The following is a 27039-nucleotide window of genomic DNA, read 5'->3' as shown; positions in this document are numbered from 1 at the left end:
GGACATTTTGCATTATTACAGTAAAATACATACACCTACTTTCTTATGCCTGAAATTTGAAAAGAACCCAGACACCCACATATGCATGTATATATGGGGATGCAGAGGGGAACAGCCGTGGCACGAGATCATTTTACTCCCCAGAAATAACTGTTATTTTGCATTGACGTAAGTCTTCTTAAAGGAAAAATTGTTTTAAAAAAATGTTTTAACGATCTTAGGGACTCTGACATTATTAGAAAACACACAAGACTGAACTAACTGCAATGAGCTGTAAGAAACCCATAAAACTAAAATTCTTGAATTATTCAAAATACGTATTTTCAGATTGAAATCTGTTGAATCAGAAAATAGCATCATACAAATTAATTAAAAGAAATGCTTCTAAAGGGCTTACAAAGTATTTCTGAGAAAGAGATTTAAAAAAAAAAAATCAGGTCATAATCACGTGACTGACATGAAATTAAAAACATCCACTTTAGGTGAGAACAGAGTATACGGTCTGGATCCTTCCAAATACTGAGATGCAGGAGACTTACACGAGGTGATGCGTTGTCACTTTAACTGTTAATTACATTATACTCAGCCTGAGACTTAAACCTTAAACTTAATGGCTTTCTCGTTAATCTATTTGAAACCATTGATGCAGCAGTTTGAAAAATATTCAAGTACAGATAAAACAATGGGTATGAAATGTACCGAAGGGCTAGGATACTATGTAACTGAATCTATACTGTTCCAAATAATGTGTTTTTGCTGTGGTAGGTCTCAGGTAGGCCTTATGGCTGTGGGGGTCTGTGCTCAGCTGGGAAAAAGAACTCTGCTAAGTCCAAGCGTCAGTGGCAAGTTCAAGCCCAGGGTCAATCAGCTCAGGGGCTTCTAGCCCCTGGCTGTTTATTTCACAATGTAAAACAAAACCCACACATTCAGAGGCTTTCCCTGGTCAATTCTGGCACCTCAGAAAGCGGGAGTGTGGAAGGTGCAGCATAAATCCATTGTCCCGACTAAAAAATAACACAGGTAAACAGAAACTCTAAGTGGGGTGGCAAGGAGAAAACAATTTTTGATTAAGGGATTATCCTGTACCTTAGAAATATGGCAAAAAATGTAAAGCTTCTATTCAAGCACACAACAGATTTCTATTTTTCATTTCGAAAGATGGCCTATTTCCCATCCTACGAGTGCAGCACATAGATACCCAGAACAGAACGAAAGGGAATGCAGTGCCTCATTTAAAAGTTCACATTTTAAACAGCTGGTTAAACTCTAAGCCCTCAACAACACTCTGCCCTGTCGATAGGATTTTTCGCTTTCTGAGAATGGGAAGCCTTTAAAGAAGGTTCACTGTGGAAAAAAAGCACAGGAGCCAAAATTACCACCTTTCACCCGCATGTGATCTTTCTGAAATGTGAACCTGAGCAGAGCCTTAATTCTACATTTTCAAGGAAAGGCCTGTGAACTAGGAGATGGCTGGGGGGGGGGGGGGGGGGGGGGCAGGTAGTGTGCTTCAAACTCCATCCCTTTCGACAAAATCATATACGCTTGGTCGCCGATCAGCCGCAGTGATGTCCACAGGCCCCGGAGACAAAAGTGTGTCTCTGAGGAAGAGGAACAGAGGCTGAAGACTCCCAAGTACACGAAATCACTTCTAGGATGAAGTATATACAACCACTTGTAAAATACACGGCTCAGAAATACTGATGCCAATAAAGCCACATAAAATGTCACGAGAATGTTTCAACTGGTACGTACAGAGAAAGGATGAATAAATGGATCAGACCAATACAAAACACACACTGCGCAGAATTAAACAGGCCACTTGTCACGGTATGACTCAAAGTCACGTTTATTACAGAGCACACTTAACACCTCAGGTACCAAGTTCAGGTCTAAGTGAAGACAGCATCCATTTGTGATTCTGGTTTGAAAAAAAACTACCAGGAAAGGAGTAAGGTGGAGAATTTAAAACAAAACATGCAATTCAGGCTAAAAGCAACTAATTTTCCTTGTGCTGTTCTTTTATTAGAATTAGAATTAAAATAGGCAAAAGTCTATCCACAAGGTTATTCAATGCCTTTTTAGAGAAACCGTTTCTCTTTTTGGGCAAATGCATTTAAGTGCACAGGCAGTTAGTACTCCCAGGGCTCGGTCTACAAGCTTGTGTATATTAACGATTTACCCTTTCATACACCAATTGCTACTTGGAGCTGCTGATCACTTATTGCCACCTTGACTGCAGCCAGAACTAATACTACGCAGAGAGCTCTAAAACATTTTTCTGTGTGGAGAAAAACACAGAGGTGTTAATTGGAAAAATACAAACTTTATTCCAGAATATACCCAGAGCCACAAAACACACAACTTTCACGTATTTTGCTAATTCAGCAAGATGCATGAAAAGCCCAAAGACCACGTAGGTGACCAAAGTCAGAAAGTGTGATATTCAGTCCCCATGTTTAAGTGTCTGTCTAGGTAGAAGAAGTCCAGCAAGTTCAATTCTGTAGGTGTGAACAACAGAGTCAAGGATAATTTTTACAGTATTTTCCCTTTTACTGAACAGCCCCGGAAGTTTAATAAGAAGTTATCCCGTGTTGCAGTCGTAAATTGTTATACACACACATAAGATGTATAGATGTATATAATAAAGGTAGAAGGATTTGGAATTTCAGGAACGAAATACACACAAATGCGTGTCCGGGAGAACAACGGCTTTTACCTCGGGAGGTCCGCCCCTCCCCTAGAAGCACTTAAGGTAGCCATACTCAAGAGCGGGCCACTACAAACATACGAAGCAGTTCCCTCTTACCCCACGACTTCAGTATGCAACGCTGAGCATTTGGGGGGGTTAAGAGAAGCAGTATCTGGTTTGGGTTTAGTAAAATGAGAAACAGGAGATCTCAGCTGGTTGTGGTCTAGAATCCTCAAGTCACTGAAAAACAACAGCGCCACCTGCTGACACGAGAGACAGAGGACCGATCGCATGGAACACCAACCGCTTTGGAAAAGAAACGCATCAGCAGTACACGGTCCACACGATTGAGACAAATGTGCAGAAGAGGTATAGTGTCTACGTACACAAATACTGTAGCCAGTGGGGCAGCTGAGAGTGAATTAATAGTAACTATATTCACATTTTCCTCCTTATAATGATCACGTATAGGAAAAATACTGATCATATAAGGTACCGATCGTTACTAGACTGCCACTGCTAAGCATACGTTAACAAGAAGCAAATCCTTTGTCAAGGTAACCTAAGTAAACTCCTTTGCCAATCTTCGCGGACAGCCGTCCCATAAAGTTGTAAGTATAACCAATGTATCGCTGAAAAAACAAAAGAAATCAAGTCAGTCCGAAGAAACCAGCCAACTGTGGGATTGTGCTGTTTTTTTTTTTTATTGTGTTTTCAATGGAGAAATACATCATCTGTTTACAAAATAGCTCTTGAAAAATACAAGGAGTACAGATACTATAAAACAAAGCAAACTCCAGTCATGAGACACTACATACATCATGCGAAAGCAACAGTCTGACCTCCAGGTTATGAAAACTAGAATTAAAAAGTCACTACACAGAAAAGGTCCAAGTTTCCAGCTTGGCAAAACTTGGGTGCAGTTACATGAAACGTTTAATAAACTGAATTGTTTTCCCCCGATGTGTAAACAAAATGACAAGACTAAATCTGTGCCTGGCAATTTCAGTCTAACTCTGAAGCTACACAAAACACACAGACACCTTGTACACTTCACCTGTTAGCATGACCATCTTTTTTTTTTTTTTTTTTTTCCTTAGGTGGCGGGAGGAAGGGCAAGGTGACTGTGCGGAGCGAAGATGTGGGAAGCGGAAACACGGTCTACTAGACGTTATAAGGTACGGTGAAAAGAAAGCCTCCATTAATGCATAGCCTAAGGGGAAAGACTACACTCCAACTTTGGAAAATTAATTTAGAAGGATAGGGGAAGAGTTTAAGTAACTGCAGTTTAACATGAAAAATGCACATGTGATAGAACGGAGCACAATGGAAGATTCATAAAACATGCTCATCAGAAAAATCTGTTAGGTTTGCTTTGTCCAGATTAAGAAAAGTGTAACTAAGTTTATCAACATCTGGCATCCCTCATACTTCGTGAAGACGGATATTCTGCTGCTTAATTATGAGGATTTATTTTCTTTAAAGAAAGGAGTTCCTAATCTACTGATCGGATGAGACAAAATGAAAAAGGAGTAGAGGGCTGACTAGATGCCAAGTGCTTGCTAGAAATGATTTTTAAAATGTTTCTACATGTAAAATTTACTGACAAATTTCGGTCAACCATTTAAAAATAAAAATTAGTTTAAAATTCTTGGAGAAAATGCCTTTTTGCCCACATGTCTAAAATTGAAAATCAACTTCACTACAGAGAAGAGTTCCGTGGAGTGTACAAAATTCCGCATACTCAGAGATCAAATGGCCTTCCGAGACAGGTCGTCACAGTCCACAGGCATGACTTCTAGTCACCCTCAAGTCTCAGCCACGGGACCAAAATTTAGTGTTCTGTGCCATGTGGCCACAGGATCATTGGTTTCACATCATGGCTTAAGAAAATACTGGCATTTTGTTTTTTATGAAATCAAGTTCTACCTTACTGCGTACAAGCAGAAAGGGAAGAGAAAAGGGGCGGGGAGCAAAAAGCTTTGTTTCAAAGACAAACAGGTTGAAGGCAAAAGAAACGTGGAGCTTTAACAAGCTCAAAGAAACACAGTCGCTGGCTGATCGCTGATTTGTATGCACTCTGAACAATTCTATAAATAAAACCAATATATCATTTCTTAATCATGACCCCATCAAAACCAACTATTTCCTAATTATTCTCTCCATGTCAAATATCTACCCTAGGATTGACATTTCATTTGTAAGGGTTCGAGCTCCCGCACAGGGACTGAACGAGACGTACTCTTACCCTTTCCCTCAAGTAGAACAGGATACCGCTGCACGACAGTATCCAGTTTGCAGACTAACGGTAAAGGAAAGTTTTCAGGAAAAAAATGAAAATCCATCAGGCCGAAAATCTAAAATTAGTTCTCCTTTCTAATAAAAAAAATTACATAAAAGTGCATCATCGAACAAGGAATTCTTATGCCAGTTTGTATTGCAAATTTTCCAAACAATGCATCAAACATAAACCCAATCCAGATGTCAATTATGGATACAAATATAGCTTGAGGTGGTTTTTTTTCTTTTTTTTAAAGGCAGTAATTTTTTGAAATCGTTAATGCAACTGTTGCTAACACAATAATAATAGTACTCCTGGCTTCACATACTAACCTGGACTTCCGATCAAGTGCCGATTAGCCCAGTAAGGGAGGTCACAAAAAAAACCTAAATCCATTTTCAGTCATGTCTAGTCTTGTACCCTCCATTCTCCTTTTTTAGCATTTGAAGACAACAGGTTGAGTTGGCAGATATTGTTTATGGACCCCTGAGGTTGTTTTTACCGATTCAATCTCAGTTTTATTGAATTCTTGATAACAGGAATAGGATTTGCAGGGAGAGCAGGGATATCAGAAAGGTCTGTACTGGATGTTTTCTGAGAACGAAAGCAAAGAACACAACATTGTTCAAAGCACTGTAACTTAAAAACGAGATTTACTTTCCACTGCTTTACTTTCTAAGAAATGGATGGGACCTTACCATAGACGTATTAAAAATGTTAAGAAAAACAAAAATGAGGTGCAAATAAACACGACTATTACTGTGAAATGATTTGTTCCACACTTGTAGAAATTTTCAAATAATAAAGGAGGCATATTTTAGCAATACACAGAAAACTCCTAAGTAATTTAAAACACAGATTTATAAACACGCTGCTCTAAGAATGACCTGTCATATCGTTATTAAATTCACGTTGAACTATATTTACTCGCAACAGCACGAAGAGCTGTAGCATTAACTGGTATTGGAGCACCCCCATGTGGGAGAACACTTAAAATTCACCTTCTACACAGGAGCAGCAGTAACCAGTCAATTTATCATTTTCTGACCGTAAAAATTGTAAAAATCGATACAGCTGAGCCAGAATTTAATTACTCTAAATTTTAGCAAAGTTTCATGTCAAAAAAGGATTAAATCACACGCCTCTGTTAACATTCAAAAACAGAGATAAATGTTTAAGTGTTTTATTATGGGAAATTCCAGGCATCCACACAAGCAGAGCACGTTAGCTGATGAATCCCCACTTGGCCGTTACCTTCGCCGGCGGCCCAACCAGAGCCAACCACCCCTCTCTCACCTTCACCCCCAGCTTATTTGGAAGCAGATCCCAGAGATCCTAACATTTTGTATTTCAAGTTTATCTCAAAGCAGTAAGGACTCTTTGTTACACACAGCTACAATATTATATTCCCCTCCCCAGAAAGACAGACACCGCTTCTATTACCAAATAAAGGGATGTACTTCCTTGTCATCTACACAATCACTCTTTTTATAACTGGGTGTTTTCTCTCTCAATGGCTCTAGGAATGTTTACATTAGAATGTAAGTTTTACTCCCTCCTAAATATACCCAAAAAGGCAAACACCCACGAGTACTGATCACGATAGGGATGAACTTATTGGTAAGGCACAACTATGAGAACCGTTCTCCAGAGTAGTGCGGCAGAGGCCAAAAGACATGCAAATCTCATCCCAGGAGTTCACGACTGCTGAACAGCTTTGTCCACGGATCAGTACCAAGCACATTTCCTAATGCTGGTTTTAGTTACTTCCTCCACCCCGACTTTTTATTAGATAAAAGTTATGGAAATAAAAGACATTCCAGAAAGTGAACACGACGGTTCTCTCTTTAGAGGCTATGAGGGCTAATGGTCAGCAAAAACACATTTTAACATCATCACGTTAAAATAACCCCGAACCTCACAAAGCAGCGAAATACCACTGCCTCAGCTCAGCAGCTTTGCTGTGAGCAACACCGACCTCCCGAGGGTCACCAGCTCAATGTGCACGTAAAGAAAATATTTACTTCGTGTCAGAGTGTGACCCAGACGTTGAAGTAGAATCAATCTGAACAACTGTTTCACAAACAAAATGAAGGTTCCCAAATCACTATTTAAAAAAAGATTCCAGGTGCCTACTGTATGCAAGGGACTGCCATGGAGAGAATTTCTAGGACAAATGAAAAAATAATTTTAAAGAATTATGGGTTACATTAAATTAATAATTGAAAATCAGAAGTAAAATGTGAGACAGAAACACATTTTAAAAATAAAAAAAATTAAAAAAAAAAAACTTATTAACCTCACAAAAAGATCCACAAAGAATGGTTTTCAGTTCTACCGTAATTTAAAATTCACTCTGACCTACAAAGAAAACCTCTGTAAGAATACTGCATCCTGTAACTACTGAGGATTTAAATGATTTGCAGTATCAAATAATACACAGAGGGAGGAGTCGGCATCTGGACAGTGCAAAGACGGTCCCATTAAATCCAGTGCTCTAGCTTTATACTACGATACAAGTAGTTACTGTCACAAAGATCATCTTAAGGGTCTTTGGCATATGCTCATTTTAGTTCATTATACCCCACTAATCTTAACAACATTTATAAAACTCTCCTTGCTTTTTGCACTTAGTACCTGAGAGGCCAACAGAGAAGCCGCTGTCTGAATAGTTTCTGATTGAGTTGTACTTGTCTCTGTATCAAGTTGTTCCTGTGAGACAAAGAGGACGGGGGAGGAAAGAGACTTAAAAAAGAATAAAAGAACACAACTGGGCTTGGTGGCTAATAAAGAAGACGAACTGGAAGACAAGAGGGTCAAGAGAAAGATGGGACTACATTACAAACTCATCTAGTAAGTCTCGCCGCAGGCTCCTTCACCGTGTCAGGTACACATAAATTTCTACTTGCCCACTTAGATTCTATAGGCATGGTCAGAATCTCTCATGACTTTCCAACTACCTCCAACTTGGGCATCTGAAGAAAATAATCACTAAAGATGCACACGGGCACATTACGAAATGTTGCCTAGACAGTAATTAACATAATACAAACCCAAGCTCTTGGCTATGTGAAAAAAACCCAGTTACTATTATTAAATAAAATTACCCAAAAGGACAAAAACTGCTCCCACACCTTTAATTAAAAGTAAAAAAAAGTCCCTAGAACATTTCTCTCTCTCTCTCTCTCTTTTTTTTTTTTTTTTTGGTTTCTCCTCCCCTCCTCAATAATCAATGCACTGATCTACTCTATTATCAGAAAAGACAGGGCGAACCATGTCATTCCTCTGAACTTTTTAAAGGTGTGCACAAAGCAAAATAATACATATATACACACAAAGATGAAAATAAACATAAATATTTGAATTTCTACAAAACAACATATACAAAAAAACAATGAAATGGCAATTTTCTCTTACGAAACAGAAAGGGGTAAACAGGGTGTAGGTAACAGAAATGGAAGAAGTGCAGGCTTTCCGAAGGACAAACTGGCAAAATGTTGTAAGTCTTAAAAGTAAGTGTATGATCTGCCTCAGTAATTCCTTTCGTTAATTTATTCTAATAAACATAAATGGATGCCAGGTATTTAGCTACAGTCAATATGACAATAGAAAAGAACAAATTTTTTTTTTAACAGAAACAATCGCTAAAAATAGGGAACTGGTTGAATAAAATATAGTAATGGCTTTGAGACAGCATTCTAAACAGCCGTTAATATTTTGTGAATTATGTAATCACAGGAACAGTTTTTCCTGGTTTACAGAGTAAAGGTTGGAAGGTAGAAGGCACTGGCACGTATGCCCAAATAAATTCTATAAAGACATCAAAAGAACACACGCTAAAATATCAATTATGGGAGTAATTTGGGGAAAGTATTTCCAAATTTTCTACAATACAAGGAAAAAGTTAAAAGCCTTCAGTACATTCCAATTTCAAAAAAAAAAAGATGTTCGAAGTCTAATGTGGCTTGGCTAAACCACTCTCTCTCACCTCATCTACCTCGCCTCAAGCCCCACGCACCCCAGAAGGCTCAGGCTAAAACGTTCTGCCAAAGACATTCTCTAAACGCACACACCCCAATCGTGAAATGACCTTCTCACTTCTCGTCATGCCCCCAATCCTATATACCCTTCAAGAACCGCCTCAAACACTTCATACATGGTCCTTCTACGAAGCCTCTTGCCCACCGTTCCTGCCCTCCTGCCCTCCCCACACCTGCAGCCTCCATTACTTTGATCTTCTCTGGTAATGTGATTAGTTGCATCTACCTCCTATCTTCTCTGCTTGATTATAAGTTCTTTTAAAGGTACCGCACATGTCTCACTCGTCCTGCTGTTCCACTCAGGGTCCACCCAGATTACTGTGCCTTCAGTAAGGAGCTCACACATTTGAGAAATTCAATTTCAGCACTATAAATTAACATTCAAAAGGGACAAACACTTCTCTAAAAACAATACTGCAAACAACCTAAAGCCTACAGAACAAAAGACAGTACAATATTCTAGAGACATTTTTAGCACATCTTCTGTACTCTTAATCGTGTATGTATTCCAAGGCTAAATTAATATACCTTTGTTTCTGTTTTATCATGTCCACTCAAAGCAAGACAGTTAGCATCTTCGCTTGTTTCATCCTGTTTTTGAAAAAAAAAGCTTTATTCTCTAAAATGAAAAATTTAGATTACTTGCCAATCAATGCTTTAATTGATAAAAAAAAATTTAATTTTTAAAAATTCAAATAAATTATAAATTATAAAATAAATTATAAAATAATTTAACCTGTAAGATCCATTATAGCCTTAAAATAGATTACTCGCTCACTTGAAAAAAAATTTTAATGTAACATATTTAATTTGGCTTCAGTATCTTCCAAACTTAAAAAGAATACGAAGAAAACTGTTACTGTTGATCAATACCACCTAAGTACATTCCCCAAAACCACGAGTTTCAGAAAATATTTTTTGTAAGGAAGAGAAAAAAAAGAGTTCTTTGATCAAATAATTTACAAACTTGAACACTATCACACCACCTCCGCCCCCTTTTTAGGAGATTCACGCATATATTGGCACATAAAAGATTCTGAGAAGTTCAAGAAGGAATACCTCTTTAGCTTTCCCAAACTTAATTAACCACACAATCCCCCTGGCTTAGTAAAACTTATTAACATCCTGAAGAAGAGTGCTCTCTTCTGGTCTTAATTTTTTAATTTATTATAATTCTATTCAAAACCAACTCGTTTTTGGTAAAGGAGGGAAAGCAGGAGTCAAAAGTTACTGTACTTTCCCGTTCCTGCAGTCACTTGCAATTAATGTCACTTTCTTAAGAAAAACTATTTTTTAACACTAACTTCTCTGCTGTATTTACTGGCCGAACTTTTAATTTTAAATGTGGCTTTAAAACAAGACATAGAAACCACAGAGCTTCTATGAGTGGGAGAGATTTAACAACAGTATAAACCAATTCCAATAAGGACCTTATCTGCATCCTGCAAACATTACAAACTTAAAGAACAGTAATGTGTCACAACTGGGCAAATTTCAACACTGACTGGATATGTTAACACTTCAGAATTATTGCTAATATTGGCAACTATACTGGTGTGTGTGTGTGTGTGTGTGTGTGTGTGTACATACAAATACACGCACACATGTGGTAATAATATACTGTAGTTGTGTTTTTAGAAGTCTTGACCTTTACTATACACAGAAATATTTCTGGCTGAAATGATATGCCTGGGATTTGCCTCATAACAATGGGAAAGGAATCAGATGTGTGGATGAAGAGGGCTGGCCATGAGGTGCTCAACTGCTGAAGCTAAGTGATATAAACAGGACTGTTCATTGTAATTTTGTTCATGTTTGAAATTTTCCGTAAGTTTAAAAATACATATATAGCATCACTGAACCATATAATCTGGGTCAAACACTTTTCTATTTTTATCTTACATTCCATTCTTACCATTTATATGTATTTGTAAAGTCTTTGCATATGATGCAAATTAAACTCCCTGACAATTCCTGAAACCCTCCCGTCTCAATGCATGTTAGTATACTATTAACACCTGTGGTTTCTTTCTGGTTTGCTAAAATTTCTAATATCAAGTACTCACTAACAGAGAATAAAACACCCGGTTTAGGAGAGCTTCAAAATTAGTATATTCATAACAATCCTCTGCTTTAGCACCGTGAGACTTAGCCCTGGGTTCTAATCCCAACCCTGACTTTAATTAGCTTTATAAACGGAAAAGCCACTGAAACTCAAGTTCCTCTTCCAGGAAATGAGATCAGTCTAGGAGATAACCTAAGATCTCTTTTATATTGTAAAATTGTTTTTGTTAGTCAACTCCATGGAGTTTCCATAAGCAAAACCTAGACTGTGAGAAAACAAAACAAAAACAAAAACCAAAAACTGCAAGGAAAAAAGGGAGGGAAATCTGTATTTTAAAGAATACTTAAGGGACATCATTCAATAGCTACACAGAGATCTTACTTAGTTCCAGACTGGAACAAATAAAGACTTTTAAAGAAAAAAAAAAAAAAAAAAATCAATGATGAGGCAATCAGGGGCATGTGAGCACTGACTAGATATACGGTATTAATGAATTTCATTTTTCTAGGCGGGTTAGGTTTATTTTAAGCTGTTTTTTGTAATCCTTACCTTTTAGAGGATTTTAAAAATACTACTGAAATGACAGGATGTCTGGATTTTGAATCTAAATAACCCAAGTACAAAGGGAAATGGAAAAGGATGAAGAATTAAGGGTACAGGAACTGGCAGAGTCCCTTATACCTGAAGCCACATAATGGGTACATGAAATGATTCTCTTGGGTATGTATTCAGAATTTTCCATACCAAGTGCGATAATTCTATATTCCTACTGCCTCTCTAACTAGACGGGAAACATGAGTGTTTTCTACCAAGGTAAGTGCAAACCGAAGTACAAACACTGTGCCAAGACACAGGGAGTCAGAGCTCTCAGGGAGCCATTAAAAGAATTAAACCATTAACAGTAAGGGCACAGAATGAGCAGGCATCTAGAGTTATGCTTAATATACTTTACTAAGATAAAAAGAAACATGAATTCTGAAATGCTCTGCCAACTGCAAACAAGCACCAACAGACAGAATGTGGAGCGACCAGAACTGGCACATTTTCAGGTTGCTGCACGACAGTCCTGGAGCACTCGGGCTTTCCTGAAAAGATTCCAGGGCCTAACCCCTGGAATCTCTGATTCAGGGTATCTGGAGGCCTCCATAAAATCTATACCAGGAGGGGGGGAAAAAACGCTGAAAAATTCTGATGTACAACCAACACCGAAAATCACTGCCTTAGGAAGTAAGTATGCAGATGGGTTTTCGGAATGCGTGTTGTAAGATAGGATATAATATATCCACTCTTCATTTAGCATCATTAGGGTGACAAAATTCATCACATTATTCATATTTACTTAATAATGACTATTTCAAAAAGAAAAAAAAACCAAAAACCTAAAACAAAAGGTTTCAGAGTAAGCTGGGAAACAGAACACTTACAAATTAGAGACAATCATTTTTCACTAGTACAGATTAAAACATTCCCATGAGAAAATCCAGATCCCCATCCCCCCCCACCCCACTCCTCCTTCTAAAGAAACTTTGGTGAAATGAGTAAACTCCTAAGTAACAACTTATCAGCCAAAAGTCACAATGAAATTGGGAGTTTCTGGAGTGTCACCTCTGGGGGCATTGATGACTTGTCTCACTAATAGCAAAACAACAATAGAGTGACTCCAGGGAGCCACAAAATTGTGTAACGAGGCTACTTACTTCTATTTCATATTTTCAGACCCACACCAAAACAATGTGCACTTCAATGGTTTTCCTAAACGGAGACCCTGACAAGGTAAACTGGCCACTTACAAAAAAATGAAAGTACTGCTAGAAAATTTCCTGAAGGTTAGAGGAAGCAGTCATCCAAGGTCTCAAAGTTAATCGGACTTGGCAACTTTTGGTTACTCATTCACTAAGAATTCCCTGAAAACCTCTCAAATTTAGTAACCCTATAATCCCGAGTACAGTGTAAGAAGCTCCAAAACCCATTTCAATCACAGAACTGTGTCCAAAGGCGCTATCGAAGGATTAGCGCACACAAAAGACAGTTACAAGAGAATAATAAATGAGGATGACTGACGTGGAAGCCCATGCTACACTGTATTATGGACGAGACAAGCTACTGGTAAATGAGAGGCACAGCTTTATGGAAGAGGTTGTCACGGGGAGGAGTAGGAAGGGTGAAGAGAGACTATGGCCCTAAAGTGCTATGTAAAGATTTTCTAAAGCATTCTTCCTTGCTGCTTCTCAATTTTGGCTCACAAAGATTTTCTTCCACTGGATTTTAAAATACGCAGGCTGGTATTCCCATGGCTAACTAATATATAGATACCTCTTCTGTTTTGGTTTTCTTGGGGCTCTCTTCTTTATGAGGTGAGGATGTCCTCTTGACTCCTACTATAGGATTAGGTATTTTTGTTGCTGCATTTCCTGAAGGTCTAGGTGGTGGGTTTACCAGACGTGTTGAAGAAACAACTCTGGAGACCGTAGGCTTTGGTGGTGGTGAAATGGCTGGCTGTGTGGCAGTTTGAGGAATGCTTTCACTCGATGTACCTAAGAAGGTCAAGTACATGAACACACAAAAATTACAATAAATCATATTAACAGCAAGGTACAAGTAAAGCTTTATTTAGGTCTCTGAATTTTATTTCACTGATACGACAGTGTCAAACAACTGAATTCAGGCAACTTAATCAACAAATAAAGCCATCTTGCAAAACGAAGGATAAAACAAAATACAGTGTAAATATTCTCAAGCCTGTCAACCCCATCACCTTACCCCCTGAGCTTTCACTGGAATTTACTTGTGGCACAGAAACTTCAGTAGCCTGTATGTTGGTCACAGATGCTGCTGTTACAGCTGGAGCAGGACTGTTTCTGCTAAAAGAAAGAAAAGAAAGAAAAGAAAGAAAAGAAAGAAAAGAAAGAAAGAAAGAAAGAAAGAAAGAAAGAAAGAAAGAAAGAAAAACAAAACAGTGAAATATAAAATAAAATTCCATAACAAAATTTAATATGCAAAGTTATTCTCTAAAGGAAATGATTCTTTAGTTTTACTTCTACATATACATCAGTAACCGACTTTGATAAAATGTAGCCAACAACCAAAAGCACACAGACATTCTAGAGCAGTGCTGTCCCACAGAACTCTTAGAGCTGTGCTGTCCATTACGGAATCACTGTTCACATGTAGCTACTCTGCACTTGAAACATGGCTGGCAAAACAAGGAATAATTTTATATGATTTTAATAAATTTAAATCTCTACTTGTGGCTAGTGACTAGCATATTAGATATGACAGTTTTTTTTAATGTTTATTTTTGAGAGAGACAGAGAGAGAGCACGCAAGAGCGAGAGTGGGGGAGGGGCAGAGAGAGGAGACCCAGAATCCAAAGCAGGCTCCAGGCCCCAAGTTGCCAGTACAGAACCTGACACGGGCTCACACTTAACAAACCGCGGGATCATGACCTGAGCCGAAGTCGGACCCTTAACCAGCTAAGCCACCCAGGTGCCCCTAGACAGGGTAGTTTTAAAAAACAACAACAACAACAACAACAACAAACCTGATCGTATCTGATTTGGGGAAACAGACTTAACTGATGTGGGGTATAAGAAAACTCTGTCAAACGCTATAAATAAGAAATAAGAAATTTCTTATTTCTACCTTTCTACAAAGGTAGAAACTTTGTAGTTTCTGCCTACAAAATCTAAGGGTTCATAACACCCTAAAAGACCACCCAGTGACCCAGATAAACAACAAAGGCTTTCAAAGCCATCCCTCCTCTTCTAGGTTCTGGATCCCACTGCCTCCTGTCATCTCAGCAAACTCAAACCCTTCATCCTTTACTTTCCTATCTCTTCAACTTTTCTGTCTCAAATCAATCCTATTGTAGTTAAATAATCTCATCTTAATTACTCCCCCCCCCCCCCAGAAAAACCAAAGCACAAAGTCCTCTGTAAAGACTGTCACTCTCTCTGCCAACCGTGGAACGACGCCAGGACAAGGCGGCAACAGAAAAGGACTCTGTGTTTCAGTGCCTGCATGACATTCAGGTGCAACCAGAGCAGTCAGCTCACTAAAGCTGTGGAGAGTTCACCGGTACAGGGAAGCCCAGACATCAACAAGCACAGGGGTTCCCCGTTCCCCCCTCCCCCCACCGAGGAAGACGACAAGGACACAGGACTGTGGAGAGGGCACACACATCTAGTGTCTTAGACAGAAAGGGACAGCTGGCCAGAGAAGCACCACAGATGCAGGAGAAACCCAGAAATAGCTAGCAAAATGGTTAGTGTATAATAAATACTCCAAGTTTGCTAAGCAAATATACAATTATAACTTAAAATCCAGAAGTTACTTACAGAAGATTACTATTATGTAAGAAACTAATATTAAAACTTCTGAAGTTACTTAGTATGTATGCCTATTTACATACATGTGCACAAACTCAAAGTACAAAAGCTTCTATACAAACCCCAAACCTCTTATTAAAACGTCTGCTTCTTTGTGGCGGGGGGGGGGGGGGGGGAAAAACAAAAAAAAAAAAAAAAAAAAAAAAAAAAATCCCAAGAAATTAAGACTCTACAAATGGGGAAGTGCTTTTAAAACTACAAGATTTAGGGGTGCCTGGGTGGCTCAGTCGGTTAAGCGTCCGGCTTCGGCTCAGGTCATGATCTCACAGTCTGTGAGTTCAAGCCCTGCGTCGGGCTCTGTGCTGACAGCGCAGAGCCTGGAGCCTGCTTCGGATTCTGTGTCTCCCTCTCTCTCTGCCCCTCCCCTGCTCATGCTCTGCCTCTCTCTGTCTCAAAAATAAATAAAAACATTAAAAAAAAATTTTTTTAAAAACTACAAGATTTAGAATCCATGTTCGTGCCTGAAGTCTTCAGACTGTGCACAATTAGCCTAAAAACACAGCACACATTCAAAGGCCAAGAGAAGAAAAGTGACCCTATCTGACTGTACATCTACATCTCCCCTACTGCGTATTTGTCCAAAGAATCATCCTAACCTCCACCTCTGCCATTGGTTATATTTTAACTAGCAATCCTATATTTAAAACTGCTTCTTAAAATACGAAATATGAAATATAACACGCATTCACAAAAGTGCTCAAGTTTTAAGTATCAAGTCATTAATTAACAAAATGATTGGCACAACTAAAAATATTAGCAGCACCTGAGAAGTCTACCATAAACAGCTCACTTCGAAGATACCCTAGTTATTTCCATTAAAACAAACAAAAAAAGACTCTGCAAGGATATACCGTAAGAATTTACAGAAGTAAAAATAAATATGGCTTTTTGTGTTCTAATTTTTGCCACCATAGCCATGTCTTTCTTTCGTAAGAAAAATATTTAGGGGTGCATGGGTGGCTCAGCTGGTTGAGCACCAGACTCTTGATTTCAGCTCAGGTCACGATCTCACAGTTAGTTAGTGGGATCAAGTCCCGTGCTGGGCTCTGTGCTCACAGAGCACAGCCTGCTTGAGATTTTCTCTCTCTCTCTCTCTCTCTCTGCCCCTCTCCCACTTATATATAAAAAAAAAAGTTTCCTGTAACTAAAACCAGCCCACAGAGATCTTCACCTCCTTCAGGAGACCCCTAATATTTTCATAGATATGTTCTCCTGCTGCACATATAGAAGCAGCTCCAGGACAGAAAGGTGGTTTTCTCTCTTGTCCGTTCTCCTTAGCACACCACACAGTTCACTGAAGGTTAGCAGATATCTCAATACAGCTCCTTCTGGATTAAGTTGGGATTACATCCCACTAAAGCCATCAGAAGTTGAAAATATCTTAAGTCGAAAATCTATTTAAGACACATAACCAACTACCAAACGTCATAGCTTAGCCCAGCCTACCTTAAACATGCTCGGGACACTTACGTTAGCCTGTAATTGGACAAAAGCACCTAACACAAAGCCTACTTTATAATAAAGTGCTGAATACCTCTTGTAATTTACTGAATACTGTACCAAAGGGAAAACAGAATGGTTGCATGGGTGCAGAATGGCTGTCTGGGTACCGGCCGTTGACCCTGTGACTCGGGGCTCTCTGCTGGTGCCAGGCATCGGGGACTATCGTACACAGTAGGTTGCTAGTCCCAGAAAGGGTCAAAATTCAAAATGCGAAGCATGGTTTTTCCTGACTTTGTCCTGCTTCTGCATCATTATAAAGTCAAAAAATGTCGAACCACGAAAGTCAGGAACTATCTGTGTCGGAAACTTGAGGGATTACGGCGCTAACATTCACTCGTAGCTGAATGAAGACATACCTGTTCCAAAAACGGAGTACAAGTACGACACAACAGGACAAAAATAATTATTTCCTCCCCAAAATAAGTTTAATTGCTGGCTTTAAAAAAGGCAGAAGATGGGGAAAAATAAACAGATGACTTTAACGAGAGAGTCCATGAAATGTGTCTAGTCGACAGCCACTCCGCTTCATCCCCTCGTCTGCCTTACCCCTGAGAGCTGCCAGAACTGTTCAATGGACTGGTCTTCGTAGCACTGGTGGGTGAAGGCACAGACATGCTGTTGTCACTGTCCATAGACAAGTCGAGGCTGCTGTCATTGAGAGGTGTCAATCGGACACCTTCCGTTGAATGCTGCAATTAGTAAAATTAAATGCTTTTAGTTTCATTTTGAATTAAATATCCGATAAATTAAATATTTGAAATCTATTTCAAACGTATCTTTATTTTAGCCACATCTCTGAAACACCAACATCTTTTACTCTGATAAATGATTTCTATTAGAAAGTACAAAGGAATGAGGTCCGGAAAAAACAGAAGTGTCATGCTGACTTACAAGGCAAACATCTGGGAGATGTACACTTGCTGGCCTCCAAGAGGCGTCGGACCACAAGACAGTTCCTCCACGGGAGAAAACAGGAGAAACGGTGCAAAACTAAACGTACACACTGTCCTTAAGACACGCTGCGCACTAAAAAGCACTCTCGTGTGGCAACAGATGGACCTTAAATCAGAGGACTATGAATATACACGGACACATAGACATCTGTATTAGGAAAACAGTCTAGATGATAAACAATACTAGCAACGAGGATCTCTGGTTATTGGGTTTATGAGCAATTTTTAATTATTCTGAAATGAATATACAATAGTGTAATTTCAAAAAAATTATCAACTAAGTACAGTGTAGCGCCACTTCTAAACATTTGTAAATAAATGAGCTTCTCTCAAAGCAAGAACTTCTGGTGCTCTGACCGCCAACTTAGAATTTTAACATGATACATCCACTAGTATAAATTTTCCTGTGAAAATAAATTTTGTGAAAGTGAAAGCTAATATCCACATGTAAATCCTAATGCTAGTCTTGCTTCTCAAAAATCAAAGCACTCAAAAAGGTTATTTAATATAGGAAAGCCAAAATAAAACTTAAACTATGAATGGTTATATGGGATGAAAATTGATTTCTAAACAACTTAGGTTTCTCTTTCTACAATCAATAGTATTGCAATATCAAATGGAGTTTCTTCAGCTTCTTTTTTTTTCCAGAATACTTTTTAACCTTGGTGCTCATTTACCTACAGGAACATTTTATTAAATTGTTTTTCCTTTCCATCTTTTTTAAAAAGGTATTATTTACTTATTTTGAGAGAACACGCTCGAGCAGGACAGGGACAGAGCGAGACAGACAGAAAAATCTATTAGCTATTAGCACAGAGCCTGATGCAGGGCGTGAACTCACAAACCATGAGACCATGACCTGAGCCAAACTCAACAGTCGGATGCTTAACAGACTGTGGCACCCAAGGCACCCTCTACAGAAACATTTTAATGGAAAGGATTGCACTGTTGACAAAAACCCATACACCATTTACGTGTATGTGCATATGTGCGTGTGCTCTCTAGTTACTGATCAAACGAGGAAGATGAGATTTGGCAGAAGGGAGAGGAAAAGAAAGTAATGCCACTTGTTCACGTAGTCAGTTGCGTTGTGAAACAAATCTTCTAATGAGCATCTTTCCTACACAAAAATGCTACCAATTTCACTCTCCACCAAAGATTTGTACAGGAAGTAAATTACACTCAATTCTACAGTTACCTGCCTGACCAGGTGATCAAAATACCTATGAGACAACAGGCCACTGCTGAGGATGATCTGTGAACGTGGAGGTTTTAACTGGTTGGTCTGAACACAAAACGGCTGCTCTGCTTTGCCTCTGTATCTATACCAAATTTGGCAAGAGACTTCAATGCCAAGAAATCATAAAGGTTCTATCGAAACTTTCCAATAAAAGATAAAGACAGAACATCCTAAAGAGAGAAACCTAGGTTCAAGTCATGTTGCTTACTCTACAACCTTGGGCAAGTTTTTTAGCCACTCTGTTTCTCCTATAAAAGACGTACTTGTAGACTGTTGTAGTATTCAATACAGAAAAACACGTGTACAGTGCTTTGCAAATAGCAGTTTATAAAAGGATGGTATTAATAAGAGTCTAAAAGAAAAGCTTCATGGATCTAGATTTCTAGATACTTCTAAAAACAAGAAAATACTATTTTACTAGTGGCTAGAAATAATCCAAATGATGTCAAATCAAGGACAGATATAAGCATACCATAGCTATACAAAGAAATACTAAGCAGCCACATAGTATTTGTAATGTAATGTAATCTGGATACATAATAAGCACCCAAAGAGGAGGTCACAAAAGGCAAGTATCACCAAAAACCTTTTAAAAATACATATGTATAGGTCACATATGTGCACTGAAAGGTCTATATAGAAATAAAACTGAAATGCTGAAGAGTAGCTGTTACTGGGTGATAAGATTATAGTTAAGCTTTATTTGATAAATACAATGTCTGGACTAAATAATAAATTTCTGATCATTCATAATTCTTTTCAAATTCCAGATGATTATGTGTAAGTCGATAAAACTTTAAGCAGTAGAAAAAAATTTACTTAAACTATACTTTACTTGCTCCAAGTATCAGTGTAGGAGGGTTTTTGGTTTTTGGTTTTTTTTTTTTAAAGTAGGCTTCATGCCCAACCCGGAGCCCAACATGGGCATGAACTTATTACGATACTAACAGCAAGACCTAAGCTGAGATCAAGAGTCCGACACTCAACGAACTGAGCCACCCAGGCACCCCTAGATAGGAATTTTAATTTAAAAGGTAATCTGAACCAAGGGTCCTGGAAAATCTAATTACCTCAGTTATAAATAGCTGTTTTAATGGAAGTAAGTGTTAAAGAACAACAATCTATTTATATTTACATTCACTTCTGAAAATGCGTAAAATGTTTACATATTTTTACATGCAGTAAATACATATTTAAGTGCAGTTGTTTTAACTCATTAATAACACCAAGGGACAATTAGAAGACAAATGTCTGACTTGACACTTTAGTTTAAAAATAAAATTGTTCACTGGTAAACTTTATGTATGCTTTATAACAATTAAATAAAATGGCTTGAAATAACAGCAGTACATTTTATCACTTTCTACATATTACTTAGTTAACTCATAAAAAAGCATCAGGTTGAGAAGAGAATGACAAGCCGTATAAAGGCTTTACTGTGGTAAGCCATTTTAAAAATGAAAATGCCTTTTACACCTGCATTTTAGACCAAAATAAAAAGGCAAGTAAGTACCTCTGCCCCCAAAGTTATGATGAGAACAACAGAAACAAGTATGAGCACTCACTATGTGCCAAGCACAGAGTACCTATAATATCCTTACAAAATACCTAATGCGGTAGATAAAAATATTATCTCCATTTTAGAGAAAAAGCGAATCAAGAACATGACGTTTGGTCCAGAATTGGCCCGAGTCTCACAGCTGGGAGGCCGTGAAACCTGAAATTGACCCAGCTGACCCACAAAGTCTCGTCCTTGGCTCAGATGCTTGTACCATAATAAACGCTATGCTCTAAGACACAAAACCTTATGATGCTGAAGCCCTTTGTGTGTTAGCTTCATCCTGTGTCCCAGCCCCAGCCCCAGATGACCAACCATCACCCTGAAAAGTGGTGGCCATCGTTCTCTAACAGACTTTTCTTTCCTATTCTCTCTTAAAAATTATGTCATTTTACATTTTTAAACTTGCAAACTTTAGATAAAATTATTAAATAGTACATATTCATCTGCATCTAACTAAACATATTAATATCATATAGCTCTAGTCCAATTATTTTCACGGCAGTGTGTTAAGTATTCGGTTACAGAAATAAGCCGTCTATTTTTGAAATCATATAACGTTAAAAATCTAATTGTCATCTCTGCACTAAAATTCTAATATATTCTCTAGAAGTCCAAACGAGAAAAACACAGCTATAAGTTATTCAACAGGAAGCAGCATTCCGAGAACAATAAACTACAAAACATTAATTCTGGTCAGCTCTGCTTGTGATTTTTCATACTCCACAACTTAATTTTTAAGCAATATACGTATATAATTCTTAACAAAATAAAGCCATTTTTATAACAAGCCACAGAATTTACCTGATCCACAATTTACCTAATTTGTCTACTTTTTAAAGGAAAAGAAATCAGGTACTGCTACAGGTGGGATAGTAAATGGACAGTAGAACATTTTGAAAAGAGAATATACGTTTGTATCAAATAAGGGTGAAGAAGCATCTCCATGTCTGTATCAAGGTCTGAATCAAGTACATGCAAGAAACTTGACCGGAAACAAGGTTTCACATAACGGAGCTGCTCCCTAGAACAGATTTTTCACCTGCTGTGATCTACTTCATGTGTGTGACTTACTGAGTCTAAACGCTGAGTAACTGATAGGCTGAATACAGTAAAAACATTATGTCAGTAAGGCTTTTGTTAAGTACTTGCTAAATTTACCTTTTTCTTTTTCTGAAGAACATGATTAGGTAGTAGTTGATGGAGTTGCTTTCTTTTTACATGCATTGCAGCAATTTTCATGTCCACCTCAAACATCTTGCTGTTTATTGCTTGCCTATAAACTACACAATTAGGAAATTGTTACAAGAAATAGCAACATTTTAATAAAGGCAGTTAAACTCACCCAGCAGAAGCTATTCTAAGTAGGGATCTTCTTCTACCAATACTGTACATAAAACTTCAAAACCATCAGGCAAAAAAATGATCTGACAAATTCCATTGCCTGAGCAAACTCTATCACCACAAGGTGTATATAAAGAATAAAAGCACAAAGTATACTAATTCTTCCAGTGCAATAACTCTTAAAATAATTTTATTTTTATGTTTACTTTTAAAATTTTTTTAATGTTTATTTATTTTTGAGAGAGCGAGAGAGCGAGCAAGCGCACAACAGAGTGGGAGCAGGGGAGGGGCAGAGAGAGAGGGAGACACAGAATCCAAAACAGGCTCCAGGTTCTGAGCTGTCAGCACAGCGCCCGACACAGGGCTCGAACCCACGAACCACAAGATCATGACCTGAGCCAAAGTCAGATGCTTAACCGACTGAGCCACCCAGGCGCCCCTATGTTTGTTTATTTTTGAGAGAGAGAGAGAGAGAGACAGAGTATGAGTCGGGGGAGGGGCAGAGAGAGGGAGACAGAATCGGAAGCAGGCTCCAAGCTCTGAGCTGTCAGCACAGAGCCTGATGCAGGGCTGGAACCCACGAGCCACGAGATCATGACCTGAGCCGAAATCAGATGCTTAACCGACTGAGCCACCCAGACGGCCCTTAAAATAGTAACTTTAAAGAACTTTAAAATAGCAACTCTAAGAAACAGCAGAACTGGACAAAAGGAGTTTCTAAAACCCATACCCTTTTGTGCTACCAGTATAATTTACAACTCTAGCCCAATTATGTAACAAATGTAGCAAAAGTCAAGCTTATTAACTACACCTAAACACAGCGTTTCAAGAATCTGCAGAAAAAAGACGTTAAGTAGCAACATGTTCTGTTATAGAAATAACTGAATAGAGGTCACAGGAACAAAAACAAAATGCTACAAATAAATTAATCCACCTAAGTTCCAGAGAATCCCAAAATGGAAAAATCAATTCACTCAGTCATACAACGAGAATTTACTGAGCACCTACACTGTATCACACTGTTCTGGACATGGGGGACATAGAAAAGAGTTAAGAGACCAAAAGAACTTTATGGAGTCGACATTCTCATAGTGACAATACAATAAATAGGAAAAAAAGCAAGTAACAAATATTTCGTATCAGATGATGATAGTGCTACAAGGGAAACGGAGTAGGGAAGACAAGGAGAGAAGCTGGGCCTGGAAAGCGAGAGGACACGAGCCTGGAAACCGAAGTGAAAGTAAGAAGTAACTGGCGGACCAGCATTCATTCCAGGAAGAGCCAATGTCAAGGACTCACTTTGGGAATGTCTGAGGAACCACAAAAAGGCCACTGGAGGGAAGGAAAAGTAAAGGAAAAGTTAAAGTCCTTTAACAGCAGTTCTAAAATCCCCAAAGCGCCCAACACAGAAGTTTTTCCTAAAATGGGCATCAGAAGTCACGTGGCAACAACACACCCTGATCTAAACTACCAACGTGTGGCTGTTTGGTCTCTACCTTCGCTTACTTAATGCAAATACCAAACAGTTCCCTGCAGAAATGTTCCTGTCTCGGACCACCAAATACCAGGCATCGTCCAGTCCCCACTAGGAATCTTACTTACTAACTTTATTACCTTCCTGGCCCTGAGATATGTGGATAAAGGATTCTGAACTTACAACAGGAAACGAGGCCAGAGGCATAGTGAGAAGGCCAGATCAGGTAAAAGCTTGCAAACCACAGAAAGGAAGGCCTGAGACTTTTATTCCAAATGAGACGGGTAGCCATTATAGGTTTTAAGCTGGTGAGACATGATCTGGCTTAGTATCATTTTGGACGCTTACTGAAAATAGCTATTATTCTATTAATAGCTGGGCGAGGTCAGGCCGGGGAAACTGTAGTAACGGCAGTAATACAACAGAGCAATGACAAAGGGCCTGGACTGATGTGACGGCAACAGAGATAGCAATTAGTAGCAGGAATCTCAATGAATACTACAAGTAGAGGCAAAAGGATTTTTTAATGCATCAGTATCAAGTATGAGAAAAACAGGAGCCCTGGAGGACTCCAAGATTTCTAGCTTGCACAAATACAGGGATATAGTTGCCAATACCTGAGATTAAAAAGATCTGAAGAGAAGGTGGAAGAGACTGGAAGTTAAGAATTGGAGTACTGAACATATTAAACTTGTTTTCTGAGAAAATCTCACCAAGTATTCCATTAAAATGTTTCAAGATACAGGAAAACTAAACACTTCCTTCCCAAAATAACTACAAGTCCTTTAAAATCTTGATGGTTCATTAGCACAATCTTTGATAAACAGCTAAACTTAGAAGAAATGCACAAAACCAATTTTCTAATTCAAGTATCTCTACATGATTTGTTAGTTTATAAATAGTTTAAGTCGACATCAGAATTTTTACTTTGGAAAAAAACATTCTGCGGTGTTCAGCAAGTGAAGTTATCACCCTCCAAAGCACATGCTAAGAAATGTGGAGGAATGTTTTCGTTGTCACAGCAATTAAGGGTTACCACTGCCAGGGACACTAAATACCCTTCAATGTTCCCCACAATAAAGAAATGTGCCACATCCCACTTACATCCCTAGAAATGAAAAACTTGCTTACCAATTATTTGAACCAAGAAATCAGCTCAATTTTACATAAGAAACAGAGTGTTTTTAATCTGAATTTTTCAAGAAGACAACTAGCAGGTGTCTCATTTAGAGTTCACCTTTCAATTTACTGGAAACTTTAGCCGCTGTGTCACCAATGGCAATCCTGCCGCCGGCGGTCTCTTGGGTCACAACAGAGAGCACCTGCAGGAACTCACAGATGTCACGCTGCTGGCGATTCTACACATACGTGTAATCACCTGACTACTTGAGTCTGCCTCCTAGTCACCGCACCTGAGCATTTACACACCGAAAGACACACTCTTTTCCTTTCATTTCTTCATACTTAGTGTACGATACTGACTTTTTAACAAACTGGACCGATTTCTGTCTCTCCTCTAAGGAGGTAACAAAATGTTTAATGTTACAGCTAAAGGTTCTTAGGGGAAAACTCCTTATTGGGGACAGGTGAAAATGACATACACTAAACTTTTTTTTTAATGGGGAGAAAAGGAGATGTGTAAGAGGAAAAAAAGAGTTAGTCCCTACTCATCACTCCCTCCATGTGTATCCACCATCCTCTTGGAAAGTTGTGCACCTACACACACACACACACACACACACACACACACACACACACATACACAGAACAGCCTTAGGTTCTGTGAACTACACCCACCATGTGCACTTTAGTTAAACTGGACTACCTTCTATCTCAGGGTATAGGTTAATGTGAAATGTAGCTCTAGTCGCCCTATTCTCTACCCATGAATCAACACTGGAGTCTATTATTTGACACAGAGAATAAAATTTCCTCAAGTTACCAGATGTCTAGCTTTCAAAATGTCTAAAGTTCAAGATCACTGAGGCAGTCAGACACAGACTCAGTCCTTCACACAATCAATACTCAAGTGGCATCCAATTTTATAAGTAATTGTGAACAAATTTTAAATGGTCCTCCTTAACTTTAAATCTACAATACGAAAAAATCATTTTTATCTTAGACATGACCAAAACTAATACCTAATCCAAAAACATTAAGATTATTTTGATAACCACTGTTCAATATTCCCAAGTAAATTAACAGTTACTGTAAATATCGCTATGGTATACATGAAGACAAATTCAAATATGCAAGTTATGGGTTTTGATCATCCAAGTAGAGATATACCTGTATCTGTGAAAGACTGAATATCATAGGTGAGATCAACACTGAGATTTTCAGAGTTTTCTGTTTTTTTAAACACTAACCCAATCACCCACATCGTGCGAAATTCTTCCCTGCAAAGTAAGAAAAGCGTTACTAGTTTATTTCATGAAAATGTTATCAATGTGGTTACAATCTGAGGTACGTGGGAAAACAGGATACAAATGTATAAGCAAACTAAGTTCTAAACCCGAACCCGATCACTACTCCAAGCCCTCCCCCATGCCTGTCATTCCCGCCCCTAACCCTGACCCTATATAAACGGGGTGCTGACGACCATCGTTAACGACCCGAAAGTACCAAAGTACAAAAAAATGACCCGAAAGTACCAAAGTACAAAAAAATGACCCGAAAGTACCAAAGTACAAAAACTATGTTCAAACTGAAGAGGGAAAAGGAATAATGCATTTTAGAAAAATCTGAAACAAAAAAGGTGATTCTAGATATAAAAATTTAACTAGAACTTAACATACATTCCTTAAAATGTTACAACTCAATCAAAAACGTGGCACGGACAAAAATGTGACTACAGCATAACAACAGGAACAATGGGTGATTCAGCTACTTTTGAATCTCTATCAGTAGACTTAATAATCTACTGAAAATATCAGTCTTTTAGTAATTTAGATTACAGCAACAAAAAATTATAAAAAGCTCAAATATACAACTCATTTACAGGACTGCAACAGGAAATAACCTGTATAAACAAATCAGAATAACAGCTAAACCACTGCAGCATAATCTCAAATGATCAATTACTTCTATTTTTCAATCTTTCTTTAATGCTACTTTATTTTTTTAAAGCTTGCTACTCAAACTCCCTTCACGTTCCAAATGCAACAAAGTATAAAGCAAAGTAGATTTTGTATGAGTAATAATACAGCAACCACTGAACCAGAAACTGACCTATAAAAGATTCTTAAAAGAAAAACATGAGCCTTTTATTAACAGATCTTCTCAAATCCATCACAGAATCCATCACAAATCGGATTTTTACGAGGTCAAATGAAAGCATGTTCTTTTTTAAAAAATTAAGATAAACAGCAAGACATATTTGGTATAGCAGCTATTCTAACAAGCACCGCACAGTAAGGTGGGGGGGGGGGGGGGATGTAAAGAAATGCTAAAAGGCAGATCTGCATAATTTGAACTCTAATTAGTTAATAGGTACCTCATCAT

General features: G+C 38.3%; 1 protein-coding gene across 8 annotated transcripts in view; it reads right to left on the bottom strand.

Annotated features, from left to right (window-relative positions):
- Window positions 1–3369: 3369 nt before the first annotated feature.
- Window positions 3370–27039, bottom strand: part of PAPOLA (poly(A) polymerase alpha) — a 62122-nt gene continuing 38452 nt past the window's right edge. For 2 of the 8 annotated variants that reach the window (XM_040478185.1, XM_040478183.1), the window contains exons 15-22: window positions 25825–25934; window positions 21879–22000; window positions 17513–17655; window positions 13836–13936; window positions 13389–13609; window positions 9539–9601; window positions 7608–7682; window positions 3370–5564 (exon numbers count right to left, since the gene is read on the bottom strand). In XM_040478185.1, the coding sequence (XP_040334119.1) occupies window positions 5469–5564; window positions 7608–7682; window positions 9539–9601; window positions 13389–13609; window positions 13836–13936; window positions 17513–17655; window positions 21879–22000; window positions 25825–25934 (931 nt within the window). In that variant the 3' untranslated portion in view covers window positions 3370–5468. The remainder of the gene's footprint in view (window positions 5565–7607; window positions 7683–9538; window positions 9602–13388; window positions 13610–13835; window positions 13937–17512; window positions 17656–21878; window positions 22001–25824; window positions 25935–27039) is intronic. The other 6 variants (XM_040478184.1, XM_040478187.1, XM_040478188.1 and 3 more) reach the window with 6 other exon arrangements.

Source organism: Herpailurus yagouaroundi, unplaced genomic scaffold, assembly GCF_014898765.1.
Source record: "Herpailurus yagouaroundi ecotype Mexico unplaced genomic scaffold, PumYag 141, whole genome shotgun sequence".
NCBI classification, from domain to species: Eukaryota; Metazoa; Chordata; class Mammalia; order Carnivora; family Felidae; genus Herpailurus; species Herpailurus yagouaroundi.
This window is presented reverse-complemented; position numbering and strand designations above follow the sequence as displayed.